The sequence below is a fragment of the Actinia tenebrosa genome, unplaced genomic scaffold, assembly GCF_029948245.1.
Source record: "Actinia tenebrosa isolate PJP-AT-01 unplaced genomic scaffold, QUT_ActTen_1.0 PGA_scaffold13__45_contigs__length_12533684, whole genome shotgun sequence".
NCBI classification, from domain to species: Eukaryota; Metazoa; Cnidaria; class Anthozoa; order Actiniaria; family Actiniidae; genus Actinia; species Actinia tenebrosa.
This window is the reverse complement of record NW_028292573.1, coordinates 9,122,224-9,145,477: the sequence shown is the minus strand read 5'-3', so window position 1 is coordinate 9,145,477 and position 23,254 is coordinate 9,122,224. Positions and strand designations below refer to the sequence as shown.

The 23,254-nt window shown below is 34.1% G+C and overlaps 3 protein-coding genes across 3 annotated transcripts; 2 read left to right on the top strand and 1 right to left on the bottom strand.

The window, feature by feature from the left end:
- The first annotated feature begins 285 nt into the window (after window positions 1-285).
- Window positions 286-6,829, top strand: LOC116302169 (uncharacterized). Its single transcript, XM_031711391.2, has 7 exons — window positions 286-652; window positions 956-1,042; window positions 1,373-1,501; window positions 2,433-2,540; window positions 4,075-4,200; window positions 4,973-5,012; window positions 5,452-6,829. The coding sequence occupies exons 1-7, from the start codon at window positions 562-564 to the stop codon at window positions 5,468-5,470; spliced, it is 600 nt and encodes a 199-aa protein (XP_031567251.1). The 5' UTR covers window positions 286-561; the 3' UTR covers window positions 5,471-6,829.
- A 1,551-nt stretch (window positions 6,830-8,380) lies between these two features.
- On the top strand, window positions 8,381-16,523 carry LOC116302158 (zinc finger protein 385B). The gene is made up of 4 exons (XM_031711380.2): window positions 8,381-8,712; window positions 13,957-14,419; window positions 15,256-15,516; window positions 15,768-16,523. Exons 1-4 carry the CDS (start codon window positions 8,416-8,418, stop codon window positions 16,055-16,057), a joined length of 1,311 nt encoding a protein of 436 aa, XP_031567240.1. The 5' UTR covers window positions 8,381-8,415; the 3' UTR covers window positions 16,058-16,523.
- A 1,115-nt stretch (window positions 16,524-17,638) lies between these two features.
- Window positions 17,639-20,604, bottom strand: LOC116302159 (cAMP-responsive element-binding protein-like 2). The gene is made up of 2 exons (XM_031711381.2): window positions 20,083-20,604; window positions 17,639-19,213 (listed from the first exon to the last, which is right to left on the bottom strand). The coding sequence occupies exons 1-2, from the start codon at window positions 20,485-20,487 to the stop codon at window positions 19,130-19,132; spliced, it is 489 nt and encodes a 162-aa protein (XP_031567241.1). The 5' UTR covers window positions 20,488-20,604; the 3' UTR covers window positions 17,639-19,129.
- Between the last annotated feature and the right edge of the window lie 2,650 nt (window positions 20,605-23,254).

Below are 23,254 nucleotides of genomic sequence, written 5' to 3'. Positions count from 1 at the left end.
GAATTCTAACGGAAGAGACCCCTCTTTTTACTCAGTTCCCTAGGGTTGGCCAAACCTTTCCTACCACATTTAATGAATGAGTGACGTTTGTGGCGAAATAGCCAGTACATGGGTTGAATCTGGGCACAGTCATGCTCACTGATATACTGCGATACATCACGAACACCTACGATCCGTTCTCAATGTGTTTCCTCTTGAGTGGATCATTTACATCACCAGAGAGGTCTTTATGACTTAATGTTGGACCATTAAGATTAACAATTTTTTAACACTGAACGGAAGAACGGTTGGATGAGAGTATTACCGAGTATTGCACTCTGACCAGCCATAATGATCGATATAAAAATGACAAATATTTGTTGAATGAGCCTTTGAATGCGGTGAAAATGTTTGATGTTTGGGCAATGAATCAGGAAAAAGGTTACTGATATGACCTTATTATTCAAACCCAGCGATGGGCTTACGTATTTAAAGACTGCTTGCTCACCCAAGCAGCGATCATAACCAAAGACGATACACTCACTGACACTCGCCTACAAGTGGAACTAACTTATAAGAATCATGTCAAAATCTCTCAATATGTGTGCTTCTATCTTAGCAATAATTTATATTCTTTCGGTCGTCGATTTGACGTTTTGTGACCAAGTTCATCGTAAGTATTTTGAAAAAAAAAGGGGGTTTTTTTGTTCTCTCTTTTGTTCCCTTCTAGGGATAATGATTTCAAAATTGAAAGAATCTCCTTTATCCTTCAAGACAATTATAAGTAAATAGGAAGGAAACTTAAACATTAAAAGGATCTATTACTTTAGCTTATATCGGACGTACGTCTCTCTTTGTAAAAAAGAATATGTGAGATAGAAAAATCAGTGTTAAAATTTTTAGGGAAATTTTAAAACTATTACTAGTTTTTGACTAAAATTTTTTTTTTTTTTAACCTTTTTTTCTTTTTCCTCAGGTATTCTTGATTGCCATAAGAGTAAATATGGTTGTTGTCCAGATGGTGTCACTGACGCTTTAGGTTGGAACAAGGAAGGATGTTCGTGTAAGTCACATACCATATCTTGTTTTCGTACTAAGTCTCTCAAATAAAATCCAATCAAAACTTTATTATTCATTCTGAGAAATATTTTGTAATTTTAACACTTAAATATAACTAAAAACAATCTCTCAGATGAGCTTCTTTGTTCGGTTTTTGGAGAGAACAACGAAAAAAACATGGTTAAATAAGATAGATAAAAATATAAAAAGCAATTAAGGAAAATTTTTAGAACTAAACCATGGAAAAATCAGGCACTTAGTAATTTCTCAGATATTTGAGTTCAGATTTTAAAGTCATTAATTTTTCACATTTTTGTTGACTTTTTGTTTACAGCTCTTCTCTGTTACGACAAAGACAAACTGTGCAAAGAAATGAAAGCTAATGGAGACTGCGAAGCTATTGATAAATGGTCCGAAATGAGCGAGTTGTGCCCCAAGTCTTGTGGAAGATGTAAAAACCAAGGTATGGAACGAAGCAAATCAGTAACAATTACAAATTATTTTTTCAAGCACATATTTTTGACGGAAAGGAAGTTCGCTCAATTGATTTCAAACTTTTGTGGTTTCATAGGTTGTAATTATAAATACGATATTCTTCATATCACTTTGAAAAAGAGGAGTAACAATTACAATTAATATAATTAATCTGATTAGTCGAAAATAAACTGAGCAAATACTCTAGATTTCTCTAGATTATCAAAAACAATTATCCAATTTAGCCACACAAATAAATTTTCTTGCTATTGTAAAGTCTGCAAATCAGTTGTCTGACAAATAGACTTATTTAATGACAAACGAAGTCAAAACGTAAAATCACTGAGTTCTTGAAACTTGTATGTTGTACGCCATAGTTCATACCATTCAGACTTCAAATTAAGCGAAGTAAATTCAACCAACGTTGTATCTTAGCAGACATATTTTCGTGTTTATTTTAAAGATTTTCTTTAGTTGGCGGAGGATCGCGAGGGTACTGGAAACGATCTGAACATGCGCATTGTACATGCGCAGTTTATAAGCCAGTCTAAACTTTCCTTTCCGAGATGTTTGTTGAGGGAAAAAATGTGCTAAAACTAATAAAAGCAATGTAAATGTTGATGAATGCAATAATTTGAAAACGCCACAAGCAACACTAATGTCGCTATAGTGGGTACGATGAATCACTATTTTGAAACTAGATAAATATAAAAGGCCGGCACACCATAGGTGGGAATGTTTTTGCTTAAACGATCGGCAAGCCATTACTTGCCTTCTTCAGGTACACTAGTACAAGATTTGTATTAATATACTATCAATATATTATTATATCAATGTTGATGCATTGATTGCTGCACTCATATGACGTCATCAACGCCATTTTAGTTTTAAAATTTCACGAAATGCTTCATAATTTCTAGGAAAGGCTGCCTCCCCTCCAGCATGTTACAAGTCTAAATATGGATGCTGTTATGATGGCGTTACACCAGCCGTCAGCGATGACAAGAGGCCAGGTGTTGGATGTCCTTGTAAGTATTCAAGAAACACTTAAATTGGCCATTGATTAGCTTGGCATTAATAGAGACTTTTAGATTGACTTTTTTTTCTTCCCGCAAACGGCAAACGTGACCACGTTTTCATAGTTTTCCTGTATTTTACTTTACCTTTTACAAACCCTCTCACTAAGCGCAAATACTCTTTTGTTTTTCTACTACTTGGACGTTTTTGCGATTCTTTTTCAGTAATTTAAAAGAATTTTTTACTGATCAACTGACGTTTCACGTTTGCCGTGAACGTAAATCTAAAACTCTTTATTAGCGGGGTCTATTATCATGAAAATAATAATAGAAAAAAGGAATGACCACTTATGATCCATTTATACTTCAAGTCTCCTTGACCGACAGTAGACCGCTTGGCTATAATCATTTGATCGAGACGGTTTTTCGTCGGGCCCTCAAGTTTTTCTTCGTTAAAACAGGAAAAATTATTGGTCATACTTCAGTCATAGAAACAGAGGGCCTTAGTCTGTTAAATAGCTTTTCGCGGTTAATACATACGTGTTTACCTTATTTAAAATAACGGCTATTTATTTATTTTGTTGAAGTCAGAATACAAAATGATTCGTTAGTGGATTTTACACAATGGGCCATTTTTCATTGTTCTTGAGTCTTCCTAAGGGCAATTTCGAGTTTCTATTGATTTTTATTGAATGAGGTGCTGATTTTGTTTTGTTTTCTTAAACTACTGATTGGTGTCTATAACGGTTGATTAAAATGGTTTTACTGTGTGGCACCACTTGAATGACACAGCCTTGTATTACAGCAACCACCTAGTCTGAAGAAGAATATTACCTGCAGGAGTTCAAAATCCATTTTTGATTTTGCCCCCCAGATGGAATCTGAATATGAACGGCTGCATGCTTCTCTTCATTACTAAAATGAATAGCTGGAGATTTAAAAATAGAACCTTTTTGTAGGCATATCAGGCAGAGTCGAGCATTCAACTGTCCTGATAAAACGACTGAACGAGTAAAGGCTAGACTAGAGAAAGCCTAGAGAAGAAAACAACTAATTTCCATTCGATTTTAAACAAAATATTGAACGAAAATAAAAGTATAGTGAAAGCAGTGTTTTTCCTACTCGCATAATTTAATTTGTGGTAAGAGAGATTTTACTCTTTGCCCTACAAATTCAAATGTTAAACAAATCATTTCATATTTCTATATTTCATTTGAGGCATAAAGTTAATATGGGTTATTACTTCATTTTCAGAGTATGTAAATATTCATTAGTTTCTTTGTAAATGGATACTGTTGCAATGTTGCTGCTGCTGTCTTTTCTGTTGTTGCTGCTGCAAGCTGCTGCTGCATCTGTTGCTGTTGTTTTTGCTGCTGCTGTTGCTGTTGTGGTTGTTGCTACTGTTGCTGCTGCTGTTGTTGATACTGTTGCTGCTGCTGTTGCCGTTGCTGTTGCTCTTGCTGTCAATAAAAAAACTAGAAGTTGTTATCAATTGCTATTGTTTTTGTTATTGTAAATTTGTTAAATGCTTACATTTGCGTTACAGTTTGTAAAGATAGATATCCCCACGCATGCAAACAGTTTGGCCATCGTTTCTGGTGTCTGGGTAAATTTCCAAGACCTCGGTTCTTCCTCAGTCATTATTGCTTCAGGCAATGCGGCTTCTGTAAAAGTAAGTACATTCATCATCTTTATCTTTCACGAATTTCATACTCTACAACTCATGAGGGTGCCAATGGGGTCAATAGTTAACTCAATTGGCCAAAAAATAGTATAGTTAACTGACAAATTTCATTATCTTTTCTTAATATTATCGCCAGCGCTTGTAAAATTATTATAGCATTTCTCCTGAAATCAATAGTTAACTAACAATTGGGTATACCCCCATTGGCACCCTCATTAATATATAGCCTTCATGAAAAATATCACAATTTCAAGACGAGATAGATAGATACACAGGAACAACTCAGGGGGTATTTGAGGATTTCACTGTGATGTCACTCTATTGGAAAAATATATACAGTATATATATCCGTTTTATCGGCCAGAAAAAGAGAGTTTACAGTAAAATCTTGAATAGTAAAATTGTAAAGTTTCGTGAAGATTGCCGATAAATCCAGCAGAGAATGTATAAATTTTTGAACATTACAAATTTTACAAAGAAATGTATATTGGCAAGCCGAATTTCGCCTGTAGCTGCCTGTCAACATAAATTTCTTTGTAAAATTGATTTTTAAAGAAAACTTGTCTTCGGATTTAAAGTTTGCTTGTGATTTTCACGAAACTTTACGGTTTTACATTTGTATGGACAAATTTGAATATCAACTCCTTAGTTGCAGAACAGACAAGTTTTCCTACAGCATGACATCACATGAAAGGCCACCAATTTATTATTATTATTTGCATGCTAAAATGACTTTTTTTTGTTTTTCTTTGGATTTTAGATTTCAAGGAAATGGTCTTACCAAAAGAGAAAAAAGATTGGTAAGTTAAATCTTTATTTCACACAAGGCCACATCTTCTGTTGCTTCCCGCTTCCATGAAAACAAAGCCTTCAAAAATTCAGCTTTATTTCCAGAAAAAAACTCTGACAACAAATATTATTCATAGCTTTGTTATCCAAAAAAATATCGTCTTCATGTGGTCTGGTATGATATATGCACGATAAGCCCTCCTGATTGGTCTTTTCTAGGTATTTTTAATTTTCTCTGTTTCCCAATTGAAAAACAAAATAGAATGGTTTCCATGGAGCATTTCCTCTTGTTTTTTATTTTTTTTATGTAACAAAAAAAATTTTTTTCTCGAATTTTTTCTTGCTTTTTCTTTATACGCGTTCACAGAAGCCCTATGTCTTGTTATTTCTTCAAGGATATGTTGATCTTACTTAATATAATCATATTTATCTTTCTTTTCCGTTATATAGGAGAAAAGAATTTTACTGAACTCCGACCAAAGACGAATATTCTCAAATCTACACAAGCAAATAAAACAGAAAAAGCGAAGACCAGTCGGTTTTATTGACCTGTTTTTCGAGCAGGTTGGAAACGTAATCGGATCGTGACACTCAAAAATGGCTTCCGCTAGCTCTGAGCCGCAATGAAAAATCAAGAAAACGCGCCCAGTCCAATCGCAATGCATGAGCTTAGAACCCATTTAGAGAGTCATTTACTTTAATGTCGAAGCTTCTGGAATCAAGGAGATACGCATTACCGTGCAAATTTAATATCCACTAAAGGACCAAATTTACCCTATACATTCAGAGGGTTTTTTTCCGTTTTAGCTATAAGCCTATTGTTCAGCATTACAAAGGGGAAGAAAAACAACCGGCTGCTCGCAGGGTAGATCAAATTATTATTAGAAATTAAATTGTATGTATTGGCTTAAAGAACTGAAAAAGAAATTGAAATAATAGATATGAAAGGCATAACACTCTAAAGGTATTATTAATAGTTTTGTCATATATTCAAATGTGAGATAATGATGTATAAGAACACACTGCATGGGGCACAAGTTTCATCTGCTTATTTATACGCTACTATATATTTACATATCAAGTTCGAACTTAACTGATGTAACTTCCGTGCAATTTAGATTACTCATTCAATCAGGTAGCAGTTTAGGAATGATACTATGGGTTTTAAATGTAAGGCTATACAAAGAAATATAACAGCGGCCATTGATTATTACTAACGTTTCCTACACTTCAAAGACCGTTCATTTTTTACGGGCATGGTTAAGGAAGGGGTCATGCATTTTGTACTTCCAATTCTCAAAATCCCGCCAGTCATGCCCGTAAGAAAATGAACAGTCCCTTATTTATAAGTTAAGCTGTTCAATGAAAAGGAGGATTTTTACTGTTATATAACAGCTGAAACTGTATTATACTGTATTATCCTTGTAAGCATAGACATAGTATATATTTTATATTAGCCGGGACCGTTCATTTCTTATAAGTTTCTCTCAAAGTTGTGTGTATTACTAACGTTTCCTACACTTCAAAGACCGTTCATTTTTTACGGGCATGGTTAAGGAAGGGGTCATGCATTTTGTACTTCCAATTCTCAAAATCCCTCCAGTCATGCCCGTAAGAAAATGAACAGTCCCTTATTTATAAGTTAAGCTGTTCAATGAAAAGGAGGATTTTTACTGTTATATAACAGCTGAAACTGTATTATTCTGTATTATCCTTGTAAGCATAGACATAGTATATATTTTATATTAGCCGGGACCGTTCATTTCTTATAAGTTTCTCTCAAAGTTGTGTGTATTTAATAGTACTGTTAATAAAGTTACTCTGACTAGTTTGCATTCCAATTACTGATTATCACCTCACCACATCAATATATATCTAAATAACAATTTTGAATGCAAATAATTCAAAAATACAGATAATCAGAATTTTCACATCTGTTGACAGTTCTTCCTGAACGGCGAGCTACATTTGGTGGACCTTGGTCACCATCCTGGCCAATGACAGCAAGCACAATGTTATCATGTTCATATATGAAATAGAAACAGACAGTGCAGCGCTCTGACGAAGAGTGACTTAAAGTCCTCTTTGTTACATGCTTCACTGTCTGTTTCTATTTCATCCTCTTCATCTGTTTTGTCTTCATATATTTCCTGTTCCTCATCCATTTCCTCTAATTCTTTATGTACTTCTTTGTCTTCAAGTTGGTATTCTTTACCCCAGTGTAGCTTGATTCTTTCAATTTTCTCTCACTTGCTTCCGTATCTTAAGTATTTTTTAAGCTCCAATACTGTAAGTTCAATTAAGTCATTTTCAGTAATCAATTTCTGCCAATCATAGCTACTGTAGGTTTTCTTTTGTATCTCCTGTTTCTTTTTAACTTTCTCTGTCCTTCTCTTTCTTTTTCTGAACTCCTTTGCCTCCACTTTTTGAAGTTTATCTAGCGCCAGCTTGACCTTTACCATGAATCTGTCAGCAACTCTGACACACTCTCCTCATTTGATGTAGAGAGCTTTCCTTCATCAAAAGCCTTCTGCAGCTGAACTCTTGGTTTCCAATCATCTATTGTTCTTCCTTCCACAGGTGTTTTACTGTATGGAAGGTAATGGTATCTGCCAGAAATGAGCTGTATGGATAAGGTCTTGGACAAGTTGATATTTCAGTCCCTATCCAGTTTTCACAGAATGTACAACTCTCAGTTTCACTGTCAGTTTTACGGGAACATTTAACAAATTCTCTGTAGTTTTCTCTCTCTTGAAAGTGGATTTCCTTGAATGTTTGCACTTTTGTAAGATATGCATGAAGCTGAATGTAAACTGAATGTAATGAAGATAGTTCCTGAGATCAAAACGTAGTATCAAATAAATGTTAGCCTGTACTTAAAAAAAAGTCCAATTACTTCGCTTTTCATGATCATTTAGCATTAAAATAAATCTCAACGTAAATTGCTGATACTTTTGAATGCCCCCCTTTTGACATTGACCTTCTACATGTGGACCCCCTCTATAAGCCGGATTTTTTTACATACCCCTCCCCCCTCAGATTTCAAACCCCCCCCCCCCCCTCCTCCCTGATAAAAAAAAGAGCGGTCCCTTGAGTAAAAAGAAAATAGAAAAATAAAATAAAATAAAACTATTATTGTTGCTCGGCTAGATATGATTTTTTCAAGAAAATTCTTTTTGAATAGTATTTGACAGTACTTTTCCTAGGGAACGAATTATTAATGACAAACTAAAGCCATCTGATAAAAAAGAGTCAATACATAGGTTTCTGGCAATAAATGGGGGGAAAACCACACAAACACACACACACGTACTCTTAGATTTTTTTTTCTTAACTCGAAGTGCGCATGTGTTGATGTCGCAGCGGGATTCCTGCGGGACGGATACCGTGTGTTGGACTCCTTAGTCTGTTGACATGGAGGAAAGCGTGGCCGATCCTTGTTCGGTAAATTCTTCCAAAAACAAACAAGTTTCTGACAAAAATGAGCCACAAGAAGGCTCTTTATCAACCGAAGATGCTAAAGAGACAACAGAATCGGGTAAAGAACAGCAGAAAAGTAAGGGAACAAAGAGAAAAAGCTCTTGTGAGACGCAGCTTTATACTTGTGAAGTGTGTCAAGTCAAACTCAATTCTGCTAGTCAAGCTTACCAACATTTCCAGGGAAAAAGCCATCAAGGGAAAGTAAAAATGTTAGAAATGGCAGCAGAAGTGGTAAGTAGATAAATATACGATCATTAACACCCAAAGTAGATCCCAGTAAAAGCAAAGAACATTTGATATTCTTCATGTCGTCTTTCTTCAGACGTTTTCTCGTCCTACATTTAAACGTTTTATAGGAAACAAAAGTGTCTTAATCTCTTCATTTGGAAGATTGAATTGGAATTATAAGAAACTATAACTACTCTTAATGGTCCCAGCCTAAAATATTTAAAATTTCCGTAGATTATTAGGTGAATTACCGGTGTATATAAGTATATTTTAAGTTTGTCCCAGCATAAGATCTTTTCTCCTTATGGCAAAATTAAGGGATTCATTTAATAGGACACAAAAAAGGAATAAATATTTTTTTATTTTACTTAAAGAAAAAGAAATGACTTCTCAGCTCGAGAGACATCTTCAGCAAAATAAGAATATGTTTATGTAAATTTACAAGAGTTGCTTATAAGAATTATACAGAATTTACAATGTGTACTAAACTTATTTTACGTGTGTAGGACACCTTCAATAATGTTTTTTTATGTTCGTTATTAATGTTTGCATGAATGATTGACACCAAAATGAAATATGTATATATATTTCTCTAGGACATTATCCGTCTGTAATTCATGAATACATAGTAGGGAAAATGTTAGCTTAATATTACAGAGTTTCATAGCCTATAGGAGTAATGAAAAGTATTCCTTTATTTTTTTTATTATTATTTTATTTGTAAGAGAAAAATATTTATTTACAAATGCTTCTAGACATAAATTCATTAATCACTAGCCTTGTTTGATTTTGATATTCCAAGTCTTCACTAAGAGTACTTTGCATTTGCTCAGACTTTTTTCTCTAATTTATATTTTATAAGTTTGATCAATATTTTTCTAAACAAAAAGCCAAAATTCATAAAATAAAATAAGGTAAACAAAAATACAAATATAAAAGACAAAATGTCTTGTTTTGGCAGATATTTTTCAACAATTTGCATTTTTAATGAGAGGTTTCAGTTCTCCTTTCAGATGGTTTCATAATATATAATAATTATTATGAGACAGTGTTATCATTTGACTGTATATTTAAATCATATTTCACTAATGTAAGAGATTCTTGATTTATCGTTACTAAAAAGGAAGCTTCCCTGCTTTATTCTATGTAAAAAGATGATCCCTTCTTCATATTTTTATTTATCGATTGCATCTTAATTCCATATGATAATTCCTTATGATTTTTATTTTAATTAGTTTTTAGACTCAATTTTTTGTATTGTATATACACATATTGTATTTGTTAATGGAAATCTTTGCTCCTTTCATTTATCTCAACAAATGCCATTTTTGTCTCAGTGTTATTGCTCAGCCTGTCAGTGTCTTGAATTATTGTAGAAACAAATTGGAACCATTATCTAGAGTACCTATCCTTATATTAGTCTCAATCATTTACATTATTTTTTCACCTATTAGTTAAAAATTTATATTCCTTTTATGTATTACTTTTAGTCCTATAGTTTTTGATGTTTTTAGCTAGAAATAAAAAAATTGCCTAATAGTTGCATTAAGATCAAAATAGATAAGTCTAAGAATTTCATTTTAAAGACCTGAACATGATGACAGCTGGTCAGTTGGCAGTCACGATCACTGGCCTTTGCATTTTTAGCTCGGTCATACCTTGTTCCTGGCTCAATGTTACTGGTCAAAATAACCTGCAATGATTTGCCTGGACAAGTTCCCATTCTTGCCGGGCACTATCCAATGAATGAATTATATTTTTTAGCCCTGATTCAAATAGTGTAATGCATGAAAATGTAGAATTGTAGCAGTTTGTAGTGGTGTTTCTTATTGTAGTTGTAGAATGTTCCTTATAAAATATTATTATTTTATTTTATTATTTTATTATTTTATTTTTTTACTATATATATGATTTTTTTTTTTTTTCATCTTCTTGTATGTATCCAAGTACATATCTTGAGCTATAAACCTTTCATTTCATTAATTAAAACTGAATTTATCTTTAATTCAAGTAGCCGCGATTGTAAATTACCTAGTTACCATTGCAATTGTAAAACAAAAAGCATCAAAATAATGTTTTCATTATCATTATTATTATTGTTATCATTCTCTCTACAAAACTCTTTACATAAAAATCTATACATTACACATACAAGGGAGTATATGATTGCATTATTACCTCTAGAAAATTCAAATAGAAAGACATTTTTTACTTGAGAGAAAGTATTTTTAAACATGCCAAGATCTACGTACAGTAATATTATATATATATATTATATTCTTGCATATTAGACACCTTGAATGAATAACAATCTATGTGCTATATGACAAGTAGTGTTTTCCTTTATTCCTTTTCAAAGTCAAATAAAACAAAAATGTTATCGTTAAACCTAGAGAAAACCACTCAATCAAATTGAAATCTCATTCACAACTTTATAATATTTATGAAGATATTAATTTTGAACAAAACTACTAAGACAGCTTGAATAAGCAAAGGAAGCTTGGAATTCAAGTTGATAATATGTCAAATGTGAAGAAAGCAGCTGGATATTATTCTAAATATTTAGTAAAACATTTTATTATATAATTACCAATGAAATATCTATTTTTCTCTATTTCGAAAATTTGATATCTTCACACGTGATAACACCATTGCAATGGCTATTCAAAAATACACGGAAAGAATTGCCTGAAAAAGCCAAAACATACTTCATTGATAATTATATAATAAACAGAATATTACATGGGAGCTTGGAGATACGAAATTTATCTTCTCGTGTTAAAAATCTCTCACTCGTTCGCTGTGCTCACTTGTGAGAGATCTTTTCAACACTCGAAGATAAATTTCATATCTCCGCGCGCCCATGTAATATCCTCTATATCTCCTATACATGTATATTGTTAGGTCTGTTCAGTACTTAAAATACAAAATTCATTTGAAGAAAAAATGGAATAATTAGCTCAGCACTATTCATTCCTTGTCTGAGATATTATTTTATATCTGATAGTACACAAATAATATTATCATTCAGTACTTTACTATGCCTTAAAAGCTTAATACGGATAAATGCATGTTGTTTCCTGCTGCTGCGCAGGACCAAAACTACAGTATAAAATGAATTTAAAAACATGATAATAAAAAATACTCTATTCATTCCAATTGATACATATTGTCATGTATATTCATAATTTTGAAGAATTATCTTTTGTCTATTTTTCAAGTTACACACTTGCATATCATTTTGTTGTAAAATTCAATTTCAAGAACCTTTCAGTAAAATACAATAATAAGTATGAATATTGGATCAGTCTATATTTTTCTTCATATCCAAGTCCATACAACCCACATGACTTAAGTTATTTACCAGTTCTATATTCTACTAATTTATAAAACTCCTTAGTAATCCAGTAATATGATTTATTACGACAAAAGGGGACAAAGCATATTGGACATACAAACAATATAACTCCACAATAATATTTTAATTTTGTTTTTGATGAATTTTATTCGCCAAAATTTCTATTTGATTTCGAACTTGGCAAGAATGAAATTATTTTGGGAAAGGTTGTTTAGCTTTTTGTACAATAGTGTAAAATGTTTCCGTTCTTTAATGTTTTAATGACATAAAGTACTGAAAATATGTTGGCACCATTTCATATCTGTAGCACTCAGATTGAGTTAACAATTCCCTGACTTTGATTATCAGCCCAGCTGTTTCATACAGTAGTATTAAAATATTTGAAGAAATTTTTAAGGACCAAGTCTCGAATCTACATCCAAATAAACAAATGGTAAAATTTTATCTTAATTTTATCAAATGATCAATAGCTTCCTGCCAAGTCTAGACCTTAGGACAACATATATTCATTACTTAATTGGTTTTGTCCATTTATTTTTACACATGAAATGGCCATAGATTTATAATCTGTCATTCGTGACAAAAATAATCTAAATATTCTAAAATGTTCAATAATAAAATTATAGTATCTTTGAGGCTTTTGCATTCAGACATGATATAAAATGTAAGATTACGAATAGAACGTGGAGTAAAATTACACATAGCATGCATATTTAAAGTGTAAAAAGCTGTATGTATTTTGTTTAGCTTTCCCAACTATTAAGTCATACACACTGGCCATCCTTGGCGCTAAGAGCAATTTTAAGTGTTTTATTAGTCAGATTCTTATCTTATTGTCATTCCAATTCAACTCATGCTTTTTTTATGAGAAAATTTTTAAAAAAACAAAGAAATCCAAATGATAAAATATGGCTTTTAGCAAGATAATAGCTTTGAGGCTTTTGTGATGAACTAGATAGGGTCAAAATGGTTTTATGGTTAGACACACAAACACTTTTGTCACATTCTATTGTTTAAAGGGCCAGCAGCTGGTGGTGCAGTTATGTTGGTTTAAGCTTGTTAAATACTGCCAAGGATACTGCCAAGGGGGGGGGGGGGGGAGGGCAAAAAATTTAGACTTCTCTCGAAAATGTAAACCTTTGCTTTGACAAATATTTGTAAAATTTGAAAAGTTCTACCCCTACCCCTCCCCCCCAAAAAAAACTCCAACTTCCCCAACTCCTGCTGTCACTGACTGTACATGCAGAGTTTATATTTATCATTATCATATTATTAAAATGTGTTTCATCATAAGAGGGTTTTTTATTAGAGATTATTACAGTCCTGTATCTCTCTAATGGTGTCTTAATACAAGTTTTATTGGATAGTCTTTATTTTTTCTTACTCTGATTGGTCCATTTTTATTGATGGTTTCCAGCCACCACTAAGAGAATCATAGAGACATGGCAGCCGCTATTCTGATGGTATTAGCAGATGATGCAATTCACCTTTTCAGCGCTAGCCATCAAGGGGTATAAATTGTTTTAGATTGTGTTATGGTCACCAAAAAGTTCAGACATTGTTCTTGAATTTCCGTACAAATGTACTGACTCTAAATGAACTATTTACTTGGTTAATGTTTAGTTAGTTCTCTAAATACAAATAAATGATCATTTTTCTAGCTTGATTGAAGCTTTTCTTATTGCTGTTAAGATAGCTAACTAAAGAAAAAAATCTATCTAAATTCTCTCTTTAAACTCAGTGAATTTGTATGGGAATCCTGAGAACGATGTCCGAATATTTTGGTGACCTTAAGACAATCCAAGCTAGTGCCGAAAAGGTGAATTAGTCTGTTTACTATTATTTTGTTCCCACTCATTCACTTCCATTTTTTATTGTATTTTTTTCAGAAAGCTCCTCCTGTGGTCAGTCATCCAGTTACCATCAACACACCAGTTCCTCAAACCACACATATAGCTCCGTCATCTATTGAATATTATTGTTCATTATGTAAGAAGATATTCAATTCACAAACACAAGCTGACCAACATTTTAGTGGCAAAGCCCACAGACATAAAATTTCAGAAGATGCTATTTCTAAAAGTTCTCCATATTCCTCTTCTACAAAAATGGGTAATGGTAGCACTCTCTCTCTTGATGGACAAACGGCTGGCTTTAAAAATGAAGCAGCTCAACCAAAACAGCCAGATATAAACCTTGGATCAAATGTGAAGTGTCAGCTATTTACCTGTGAAAATTGTCACATTACACTGAATTCTCCCAGACAATTTCAGCAGCATGTGAGTGGATTAAGACACAAGATTATTGTGGGTAAAGCCAAGCCTCCACCTCCTCCTCAAGCTGAAGAGCCAGGTAATCATTCCATTGATTGCTATCTTGTTACTCAGTATGGTGATTAGAACATTTATTCATTCAGTTCCAACGTTATGGAGCTCAATTCCTAAGGAAATTAGGATGGCAGAAATTACACTAAATCCAGACTTGAGACTTTTCTTTTTGAGAACTATTTTCTTTGAACATTTATCTAAGTGCTTTCATTTTTAATATTTCTTGCTGCCTTTTCAATTCTTATAAAGAAATTATAGAGGTTCCAAGCACCTTTTATTATTATTATTATTATTATTATCATAATATGATGGTGATGAGGTTGATGATGATGATGACAGTGGTGCATGGTGATTGTGATGTTGTGGGTGATAATGATGATGATGATGGTAGTGGTGCTGATGATGATAATGATGGTGATGATGATCATGATGGTGATGATGATGGTGTTGGTGATGATTGGTGATGATGATAATGATATTGATGGTGATGGTGATGATGATAATGATTGTGTTGGTGATGATGATGATGATGATGATGTGACTTTGTAGCTTGTCCGCTGCACTCAACAAATTCTCATTTCACTCAAATAATGACTATCACTGGAGACAAGAGAGGTCACCTTGGGGCAAGTCTAGAATCAACCCAAAAATTGTTTCAGGGTACATGATACAGTATCATCTGCAGTGATGGATCCGAGTTTTTAAAAAGGGGGGTTCCAAAATGGTAGCCAGGCAGAAACTGTTTGACTTTACAAAGAGGGGTTTCCATGGAACAACCCTTTGGATCTGCCACTGCTTTGATGTATTTCAAAGATTGCAAAGCTCTGTCACAATCGTACTGAAATGTTATTTTCTTTATAGGCTGGCAGGAAATACGATACAAGAAACTTACAACAGCAATGACGACTGTAGGAATTATGAAGAATCTGCAAAACACAGGGGCAAACATTAACACTGGTGGCACACAACTTGGTCAATATTACTGTAAGGACTGTGACATCAGCGTCAACTCACCATTACAACTGCAACAACACATGACTAGTGCAAAACACAAGGCAAGGCTTGATGGGATAGCTAAGGGTATTGCTTTACCGGCCAGGAAAAAAACCAAGGGGAGAGGAGGTAAGTTATTATTATCACTTGACCTTTACCCATCTCAAGTAAAAACTGATACACATAATCTGTCCAGCACTGAGGGAAACCAGTTGGTACTGAACAAGACCACAATCAATCAAATAAATTATGAGAATAATATAACAATGAATAATGGTAGTGTATGGCTCAAAATCGTGACTGCTGTCTCTATCAGCATCAAGCATTGAAAATGGTGGTAATAACCTTAAAAACTTTTTTTTCAATCCCTTGACTCGTAGGTGTCATTCCTGGTACCACAAAGCCTTTTATTCCTGGTAATATCAAAGCTGGAAATGCAGCTGGGCGTGGTAGGAGCACACCATCACTATCATCAAGTTTTGTTAAAGCTGGTAAAATCTCTACATTTTATACAACACAGACAGTCGAAGCTCCAGTCACAGTACAACCTTCATACAATACTGTGAAATCTAGTTTCCCTGTAAATGGTGCAATAGGTGATCACTATAATAGCTATTCTCAACACCAATATCAGATGCATTTACCTCCATATTCCTCACAGATGTATTAATGATCATAGACATACTAATTATCATTGCATTTTACTGAATTATGATCTAGTTGTTTTTTTTTGGTTTTATCTTTAAATTTCTTTTTTGGGCTTCCTGTTGCTTTTTGCAACAGGAAGCAATATTTAGGCACAGGTAGTCCACCAGTAGGAAAATACTAAAAAAGATAAAGATGAACATAGGAGGCAAAGGGGGCTAAAATGGCTTCTATTTGGCAACCATTGATTTTTATACCAGTCCTGAAAGTTACAATTATATAAAAAAACAACAGCGTTGTAACAGTTCATTCAATGTGCTGTAACAAAATCACGAGACCTAAGGCACAACATCATTGCATTGCATTTTGAAGGGGAAATGTACTGATTAGAAGTATCATACAGGTATAAAAGAAGTCTTGTGCCAATTAAAACCTTTGCTGTAAAAATGTACATTTGCAGAGTTTTCTTGTAATAAAATTAGTTATTCTGGTGTGGGATGTTATTGTTTTACTGTCAAAGGCAAAGAATATATTAGGGAGTAAAGTTTTATTCTCATGAGACTCATCATCATCATCAGTTTCCCCCTCATGGACTGATTCTAGTATACTCTGGGTGCTCCTGTCTAGCAGGAGAACCATGCCCGGCATTTGCCTCATTGTGACATGATGACATCATCATGCATCTGTTCTTTTAGGCATCTAGTAGCCCAAGCAGGTCCTCAAATCTCTCCACATCATTTTACTAGATTAAATGCCAAACAGCAGTCTACTTCAGCAGTTCATTAACATACGTAGCAGAATATCTTGATGATGGGGGGGGGGGGGGAGGGGCCTCATTATCCCACACAGACAAGCATCCAGTCCAGGTTGGAGTTGCCATACAAAGTAGTTATTGTTTATCATTTTTTTTGGCAACTCCAACCTCGACTTGGAACTAAATTATTTGTGGTCACTGAACAGAATAAATGTAAAAAGGAGCATCACAGGACTACTAAATGAAAATATCACTTCGAAATCTAAACTGGAGTAGTAGTAGTCACTACTTATTTGTGCTAATTCCATGCCACAGTCAATATATTTACACAGCCTTGATATACTTTATTATACTTTATTTATACATGTACATACAGTTGCAGATTTGAACAAATTATTACATAATAACAGTTAATTGCGTGATTTTTATCAGGAATGGTTATTTAATAGAATACATAATAATACCATATACACCAGCAGTACAGCACGTAATTAGCACAATGGAACAGTTTTCATGACTGTCAAAAAGTTGGTAGCATTCACGTGCCTTACCACAATCACAATGTTTTCTAGAATTTTTTTCTTGTGCGATGTGATTGGACTGGCATTGGCTTGAATGTCCATGAATGTGTTTTTACCATGTTTCAGGCATTTGATTGGATGGAGTATGTGATCAGGCTGGAGTATGCCTTGAGGTGTCACAACTGCTTTCGTGCTGTGAGCTTTTCACAGTCATATGAAAACTGCTCTAGTACTAAATACCACTGATAATTCAATAAAAGACAAAACAGTCACTATTTTGTGCAAAACAACCTCAGAGCTATTTCACATAATATTAAATATGAGCACTCTATAAATGGACACACTATTTATTGATAATAGAGCATGTGCATATTATGTCATAACCAGCATCTTGGTTGACAATAGCAAAGCATTCTTCATTAGTTTATCTTGTTAGATCAACCAACATGGCGGTTGTTTCATTGTTATTCATATCACAAGGGATTTTGAGTCACCTGGCTGCACACACACACACACGCAGTATAATATTTTTTACTTCTATTCCAATAAGGACAAAAATGAAAGAAATCTAGGAAACAAATGCAATATAACAACAATTTGTACAAACGTTTTCCACAAAAGAAATAAAAAAACTGTACTGTATCTCAATTTGGAAGTAATGACTTAACATAAAATTTACTAAAAAATATTTTAGAGAAGATGAATCACCAGAAATCCAGGTTTTGAACACAATATTAATTGATTATTGTTTATGCTAAAATAGCTATAACATCAATATCTCATTATAATTAGTGGTTGAGGTGATAAAGTAGCATCAAGAGGGCCAGTTCTTATGACACAAGCAAATATAGGACCAAACAACATTGAATTGAAACTCATATTCATGTTGCAGAGTCTTTGCAAATAATATGTTCTACTATGTATTACAAATAAGAATCAGGCTTTGATGGCTATACTTTTAAAATATTTTTAGTCAAATGAAAATAAAGTGGTTTTTACTTATTTAACATCTAGAGCACAACAGTAAAAAGCATGAAATAAAAACCAAGTTGTTACTGATAAATAGTACTATTTTGTGACCAATAATTGCTATCATTCAACCAGAATATTCATTAAACACGTCACAAATGGTCTCTTGTGTATTTGACTTTGCTTTAAAATAATTAAAACTTATGTCAGTAGAGTGCTTGCACTAAACCCGTGAAACAAATACTAATCTTTAGTACTAAAGAGTGATAATCAAACAATAGGAAACAAAGGATTCTGTATAAATAACTACTTATTATTACTTCATATCATTCAAGGGTTTAGTGGTGTGCACTCTATCAACTTTTGGATAGCTAAGTTTTTATAATATAACAATGGTAAACTATATCGCTTAGTTGACTTTCATTTGGAGAGTTTTTCTAAGATTCATGTCATTGCATATATGATGTTTATTCTTAGTGTCAGGGGCTAGGATTAGCTGGTTAGGTACAAGAACCCCTTCATATAAAAGATCTTCCAGGAGGTTGACAGATCTACAATTTATTTGCTTGAATTATTTCAAAAATCTAAGCCAGGCTTCTTGTATTCTCACTGGTATGGAACAAGTAAAGAAGCTCTTCTGTGATTGGTGGAATTTGAGTGGAATATTTCCATTTATCCAATAGCTAAAATTAGTTCCAATGGTAGACAAAATGAGAGGTGGGAGTAAACCACACTTGGCCAATATGCCAATATGCAATATGCCTTGGTGGCAATATTATAGACTGGCGTTGGATATTCCATCTTGCAACCTGCATGCATGGTGAGGTGTTCAAGGTGTGTGTATGATCTTTCATCATTTCTTTCGTTCAGCTTTGAGGAATTTCACCATGTCTTTAGGAAAAACTCCTTGATCAACTGCTTTGCACCATCGCCGATACTATAAGAAAAATAAATAAATCAAAATGAGTATTGCACGATGGAACTACCCAGTCGGGGGAAGAAATGTATTACAAAAATTCCAAGCACCCCAGCCCTCAAGTCATATTCACCAACCCTCTAATAACTGAACAGCCAAATTCTATTTTCTAACCCCCTCCCCCCTTTCCCTTTCCATACACATAAATAATGAAGATTTTTGTTGCATGACTAAATAACTGAACAATGATATAAATAACTGAATGATTCAAATATTTTGTCAACAACTTTGATAACTTGTAACTGTTTTAAGCAAATGATTGCATATTTTATAATAAAATATTTTAAAATATTTTTTTCAAATATTTGCTTCGTTTGAATATTTATGCATCGAGGGCAATACCCGGGGAACATTTTGTGGATATGAGCCTTAACAAGACAGAACAAGAAGACCTTCTCTCGGCATGCCGCAATCAAACAAGAAGGAATATTTAAAATGTTTTCTAAGCATATATTCACAGAATATCAGCTAGATAAAAATGGAATGGCAAATTCTTTTACATGAAGTACGATTTTTTAAGCCGATTTATACACAAAACTATTATTTGTTTACATCTTTTTAATTATAGTACTAAAACTGTACGATAATAAGTGTCATTTAATTTTTAGTACAAAAATAAAAATAAAATCCGTAACCAAGCGATTGATAAAATTTAGCAAATCAATAAGAGTGAGAGTGAATAATTTGTCCGGAACTTGAATAGAAATAATGAAAGTTGTTTGGGTCGATCAAGAGCTGTTTTGAGTCTAAAATTTATATAGATAGACTTATTTGTATTCCTACGAGTACATAAATCATATCAATATTTCTTAGATGTCTTTATGACTTACCATATCAAGCTCTTGCCATAGTTTTACGACTCCTTCTTCTTTAGTAGTGACCATATCATCCAAATGTTGATATCTTACTTTCTTTCTTGCTCGACATTCCCTTGCAGACTGTCGACTACGTTCAAGTTTAGCTTCAGTGTCTAAATGTGAAGGCCTTCGGCCTCTTTTTTTACCATCAGTCTTTTTAGTAGAATGCATTTCTCCTTTGGGGGACTCAGAAAGTGGCGAATCTGTTGAAGAGTTGCTTTCAACCGAGGAAAAACTATCGTGCTTAACTCGCCTTCCTCTTTTTATCCAAAATGGCGGATTATTGTCTTCTTGTTGTTCACTGCTGAAGTCTCGAAGTATTTCTTCTGCGTAAGAACTAATTTTTTCTGGCTTTAGTTCAGAAAAACTTGAAGCCATTCAAAGATAAAGCCTTAATAGAATAAGGCGATCGAAATCTTGGAGCTCTTAAAACGGTTTTGCTAACTTTTGTACAAAGTCTTCGATTCCAAAATGTATTTCTTTTCCTCGAGCCAAAACATTATGATGCAATGTTTATGCTGCTTTTTATAGGCACGTAAAATAATGATGTTGCGTTCAAAAATAGACCTGTCAATCAATTTTACTTGATTTGATTGGCTTGAAGTGGGACCGTATGACGTCAATGGCTAACTCAACCAATCACAGTTGAGGAAATCGTTAAGAAATAACTCGTGATTAGTCATATGACTTTTTTGCGACGTCATTCTGTGAAAGCTTTTTACCACAGGAAATCCAAAGATGTCTGAATGTGTGAAAAATTTCACAGCGTAAGAAGGACTTTTGGCTTTGTGAATTTTACATTAAGATCATATTTTGCTCATGCCCATCATGTTGCATAGCTACTGGCATTCGTGCATGCATAATTATTATTTGTGTTTTCGTGTGATATGTGTACCGTGTGATGTGCATGTGGTATAACGTTTACCGCGACCAGGCAACATAGGTGCGTGTGAGTCAGCATGCATTCCAGGAAACCTTATTTATGGCGCGGAAAACCGGAAAGAAATTAACAAAAGATTTCCAAGATAAAGCAAAATCAAGAAAAGCAGTGTAACAATCATCTGATCGCTAACGAAAAACAAGAACAAGTTTGCTTGTGAATATACTACAGGTCCGTGAGTGAAGTCTTTGGTAACTACGCACTGTGCGCAAAGGAGTTAGTTTTTCTAACCCTTTTCCGAATTGGTGTTCGATTGATATTCACCTAGTAATAATACAGTAATACCAAGCATCGGACACATTATCGAAGGAAATGGGATGGGGATCTAGTATAGCATTTTAGGGTGCTAGAATAAATTGTTACAAATATTCTTTTTTTGTGCGAATAATCAAATCTTGGAATGATCTTCCTAATAACGTAGTAAATCATACAGATGAACCCAACGTAAATAAATTTAAAACAATACTTAAGAAACACATGAACATTTTTTGAAGTTAGTATTGTACATATATATATATATATATTATTAGTTCTTAAAATTATTTATTTATTTTAAATTAGGGGACTTATATAGGGCTAACCTCAATGTCTTCCTTTTCAAAATATGTAGTCTACATTTTTGAATAAAGTATTATTACATTATTACATTAGCATATACCACCTTGTGTACTTCCTAAGAACGCGCTCGCTCATTGGTTAATTGGAGGTGAATATTGTACGATATTCACCTCTGAATCTCGGAATATTGGGTCGGCAACAAAATGGCATCTGCCGGCAATCGTTTTGCTATACAATTTCCGATAAGGAAATTGAAAAAATGAAAGTAAATGTCATTCCTATCAATACTAAAAAGGCAACAAAGTATGGCCTAAAAGTTTTGCTAATTAAAGTTTGGCGTGAATTTGTCACGCAAACTGCAAGTTTCTGTTTGTTTGTTTTTATTGAATTATTGTATATAAAAATAAGTTACTCTGTACACAAGTTGGTATATGCTAAAACAATCATTCGCCTTCCGCGAATAATTGCTAAATATACCAGAGCAGAGTCAACATTCTTAACATCTTAGTAGGGGAGGGATCCTGATTCCGACAACGGCTAAGTGTATGCACTTTAATTTGCTGCATGCCGATTAAGAAACGGGTCCATATCATGTTCTTTCTCAAGATATGTGCGGGAAAAGGGACCAATGCATGCAGCAAACCATCCTCCTGACGGAACCTGACTCCTGCATTATAATTACACTACTAATAACCAATGCAGTGATCTCTGATCCCATGGAACTTGATCATATCGGCATCCACTATGACATATATATCATCGTTATCCATGCATGACGGACCTCCATGACAAGTACGTGGTGGTCGTCGTTTCATTCTACCCTTCAGTCTTCCCTTCCACCTTCTCCCACCCTCCCCTCCTTCCCTACAGGACTATCAGTTCCTATCAAGCGAGAACTAGGAATATATCTTTCAAATGGCTAGCCTGTTGCAGGGGCGGCGGAACCGGGGGGGGGGGGGGGGGGGGCAAAAATATTGGTTTTTAATCATTGTTTTACGGCGCATGCGTCTGCAATCAAACAAAATATTGTCATTATCACATAGCGTTAAATATAATCTTCAGTGCCCCCCCCCCCCCCCAAAGATTTTTGCAGTGCCCCCCCCCCCACCCCCAAGGATTTTTGCAGTGCCCCCCAAAGATTTTGAGCTTCCGCCGCCCCTGTGTTGAAATCGTATAGTAATCCTGGGAATAAAAAGGGTAGCCATTCTCATTCCTATTTCCATTCCCGTTCCCGTTTTTCAGTTTGTCTCTAATTCTCTGTTACCCTCATGAGCTTTTACATGACGTCGCCTTCTGAATGAGGTCTTGTTACGTCATTTTAAAATATAAGCTAGATGGAGAAAGTCACACGGAAAGCGAAAAAATGCCAACATCATCGTTGCCATCATCAGTCATTAATCATCGATTATCGTCTTCAACTAAAACCTGTTATATTCCTCAAGGACCACGGACGACCCTCTAAAACGTTAGGGGGGCAAAGCTAAGATCGGGAAATATAAGAGACTATTATGGGGAAAAAAATTGACTTATTTGAAAATATAAGAGATTATAATATGGGAAAGGAAAAGTGGGGGGCTATAGACCCCCAGCCCCCCGTCTCCGTAGTCCCTGTTCCTTATAAAACTTTAAGTAAAACTCAAGTTTTTT

Bases quoted from the DNA above. Each gene is read 5' to 3' on its own strand.
- LOC116302169 (XM_031711391.2), top strand. From the start codon at position 562: ATGTCAAAATCTCTCAATATGTGTGCTTCTATCTTAGCAATAATTTAT. The intron at 653-955 runs GTAAGTATTTTG...CTTTTTCCTCAG, and splicing joins GTTTTGTGACCAAGTTCATC to GTATTCTTGATTGCCATAAG. The intron at 1,043-1,372 runs GTAAGTCACATA...TTTTGTTTACAG, and splicing joins GAACAAGGAAGGATGTTCGT to CTCTTCTCTGTTACGACAAA.
- LOC116302158 (XM_031711380.2), top strand. From the start codon at position 8,416: ATGGAGGAAAGCGTGGCCGATCCTTGTTCGGTAAATTCTTCCAAAAAC. The intron at 8,713-13,956 runs GTAAGTAGATAA...TATTTTTTTCAG, and splicing joins TAGAAATGGCAGCAGAAGTG to AAAGCTCCTCCTGTGGTCAG. The intron at 15,517-15,767 runs GTAAGTTATTAT...CTTGACTCGTAG, and splicing joins AAAAACCAAGGGGAGAGGAG to GTGTCATTCCTGGTACCACA.
- LOC116302159 (XM_031711381.2), bottom strand. From the start codon at position 20,487: ATGGCTTCAAGTTTTTCTGAACTAAAGCCAGAAAAAATTAGTTCTTAC. The intron at 19,214-20,082 runs GTAAGTCATAAA...TTTTTCTTATAG, and splicing joins TATGGCAAGAGCTTGATATG to TATCGGCGATGGTGCAAAGC.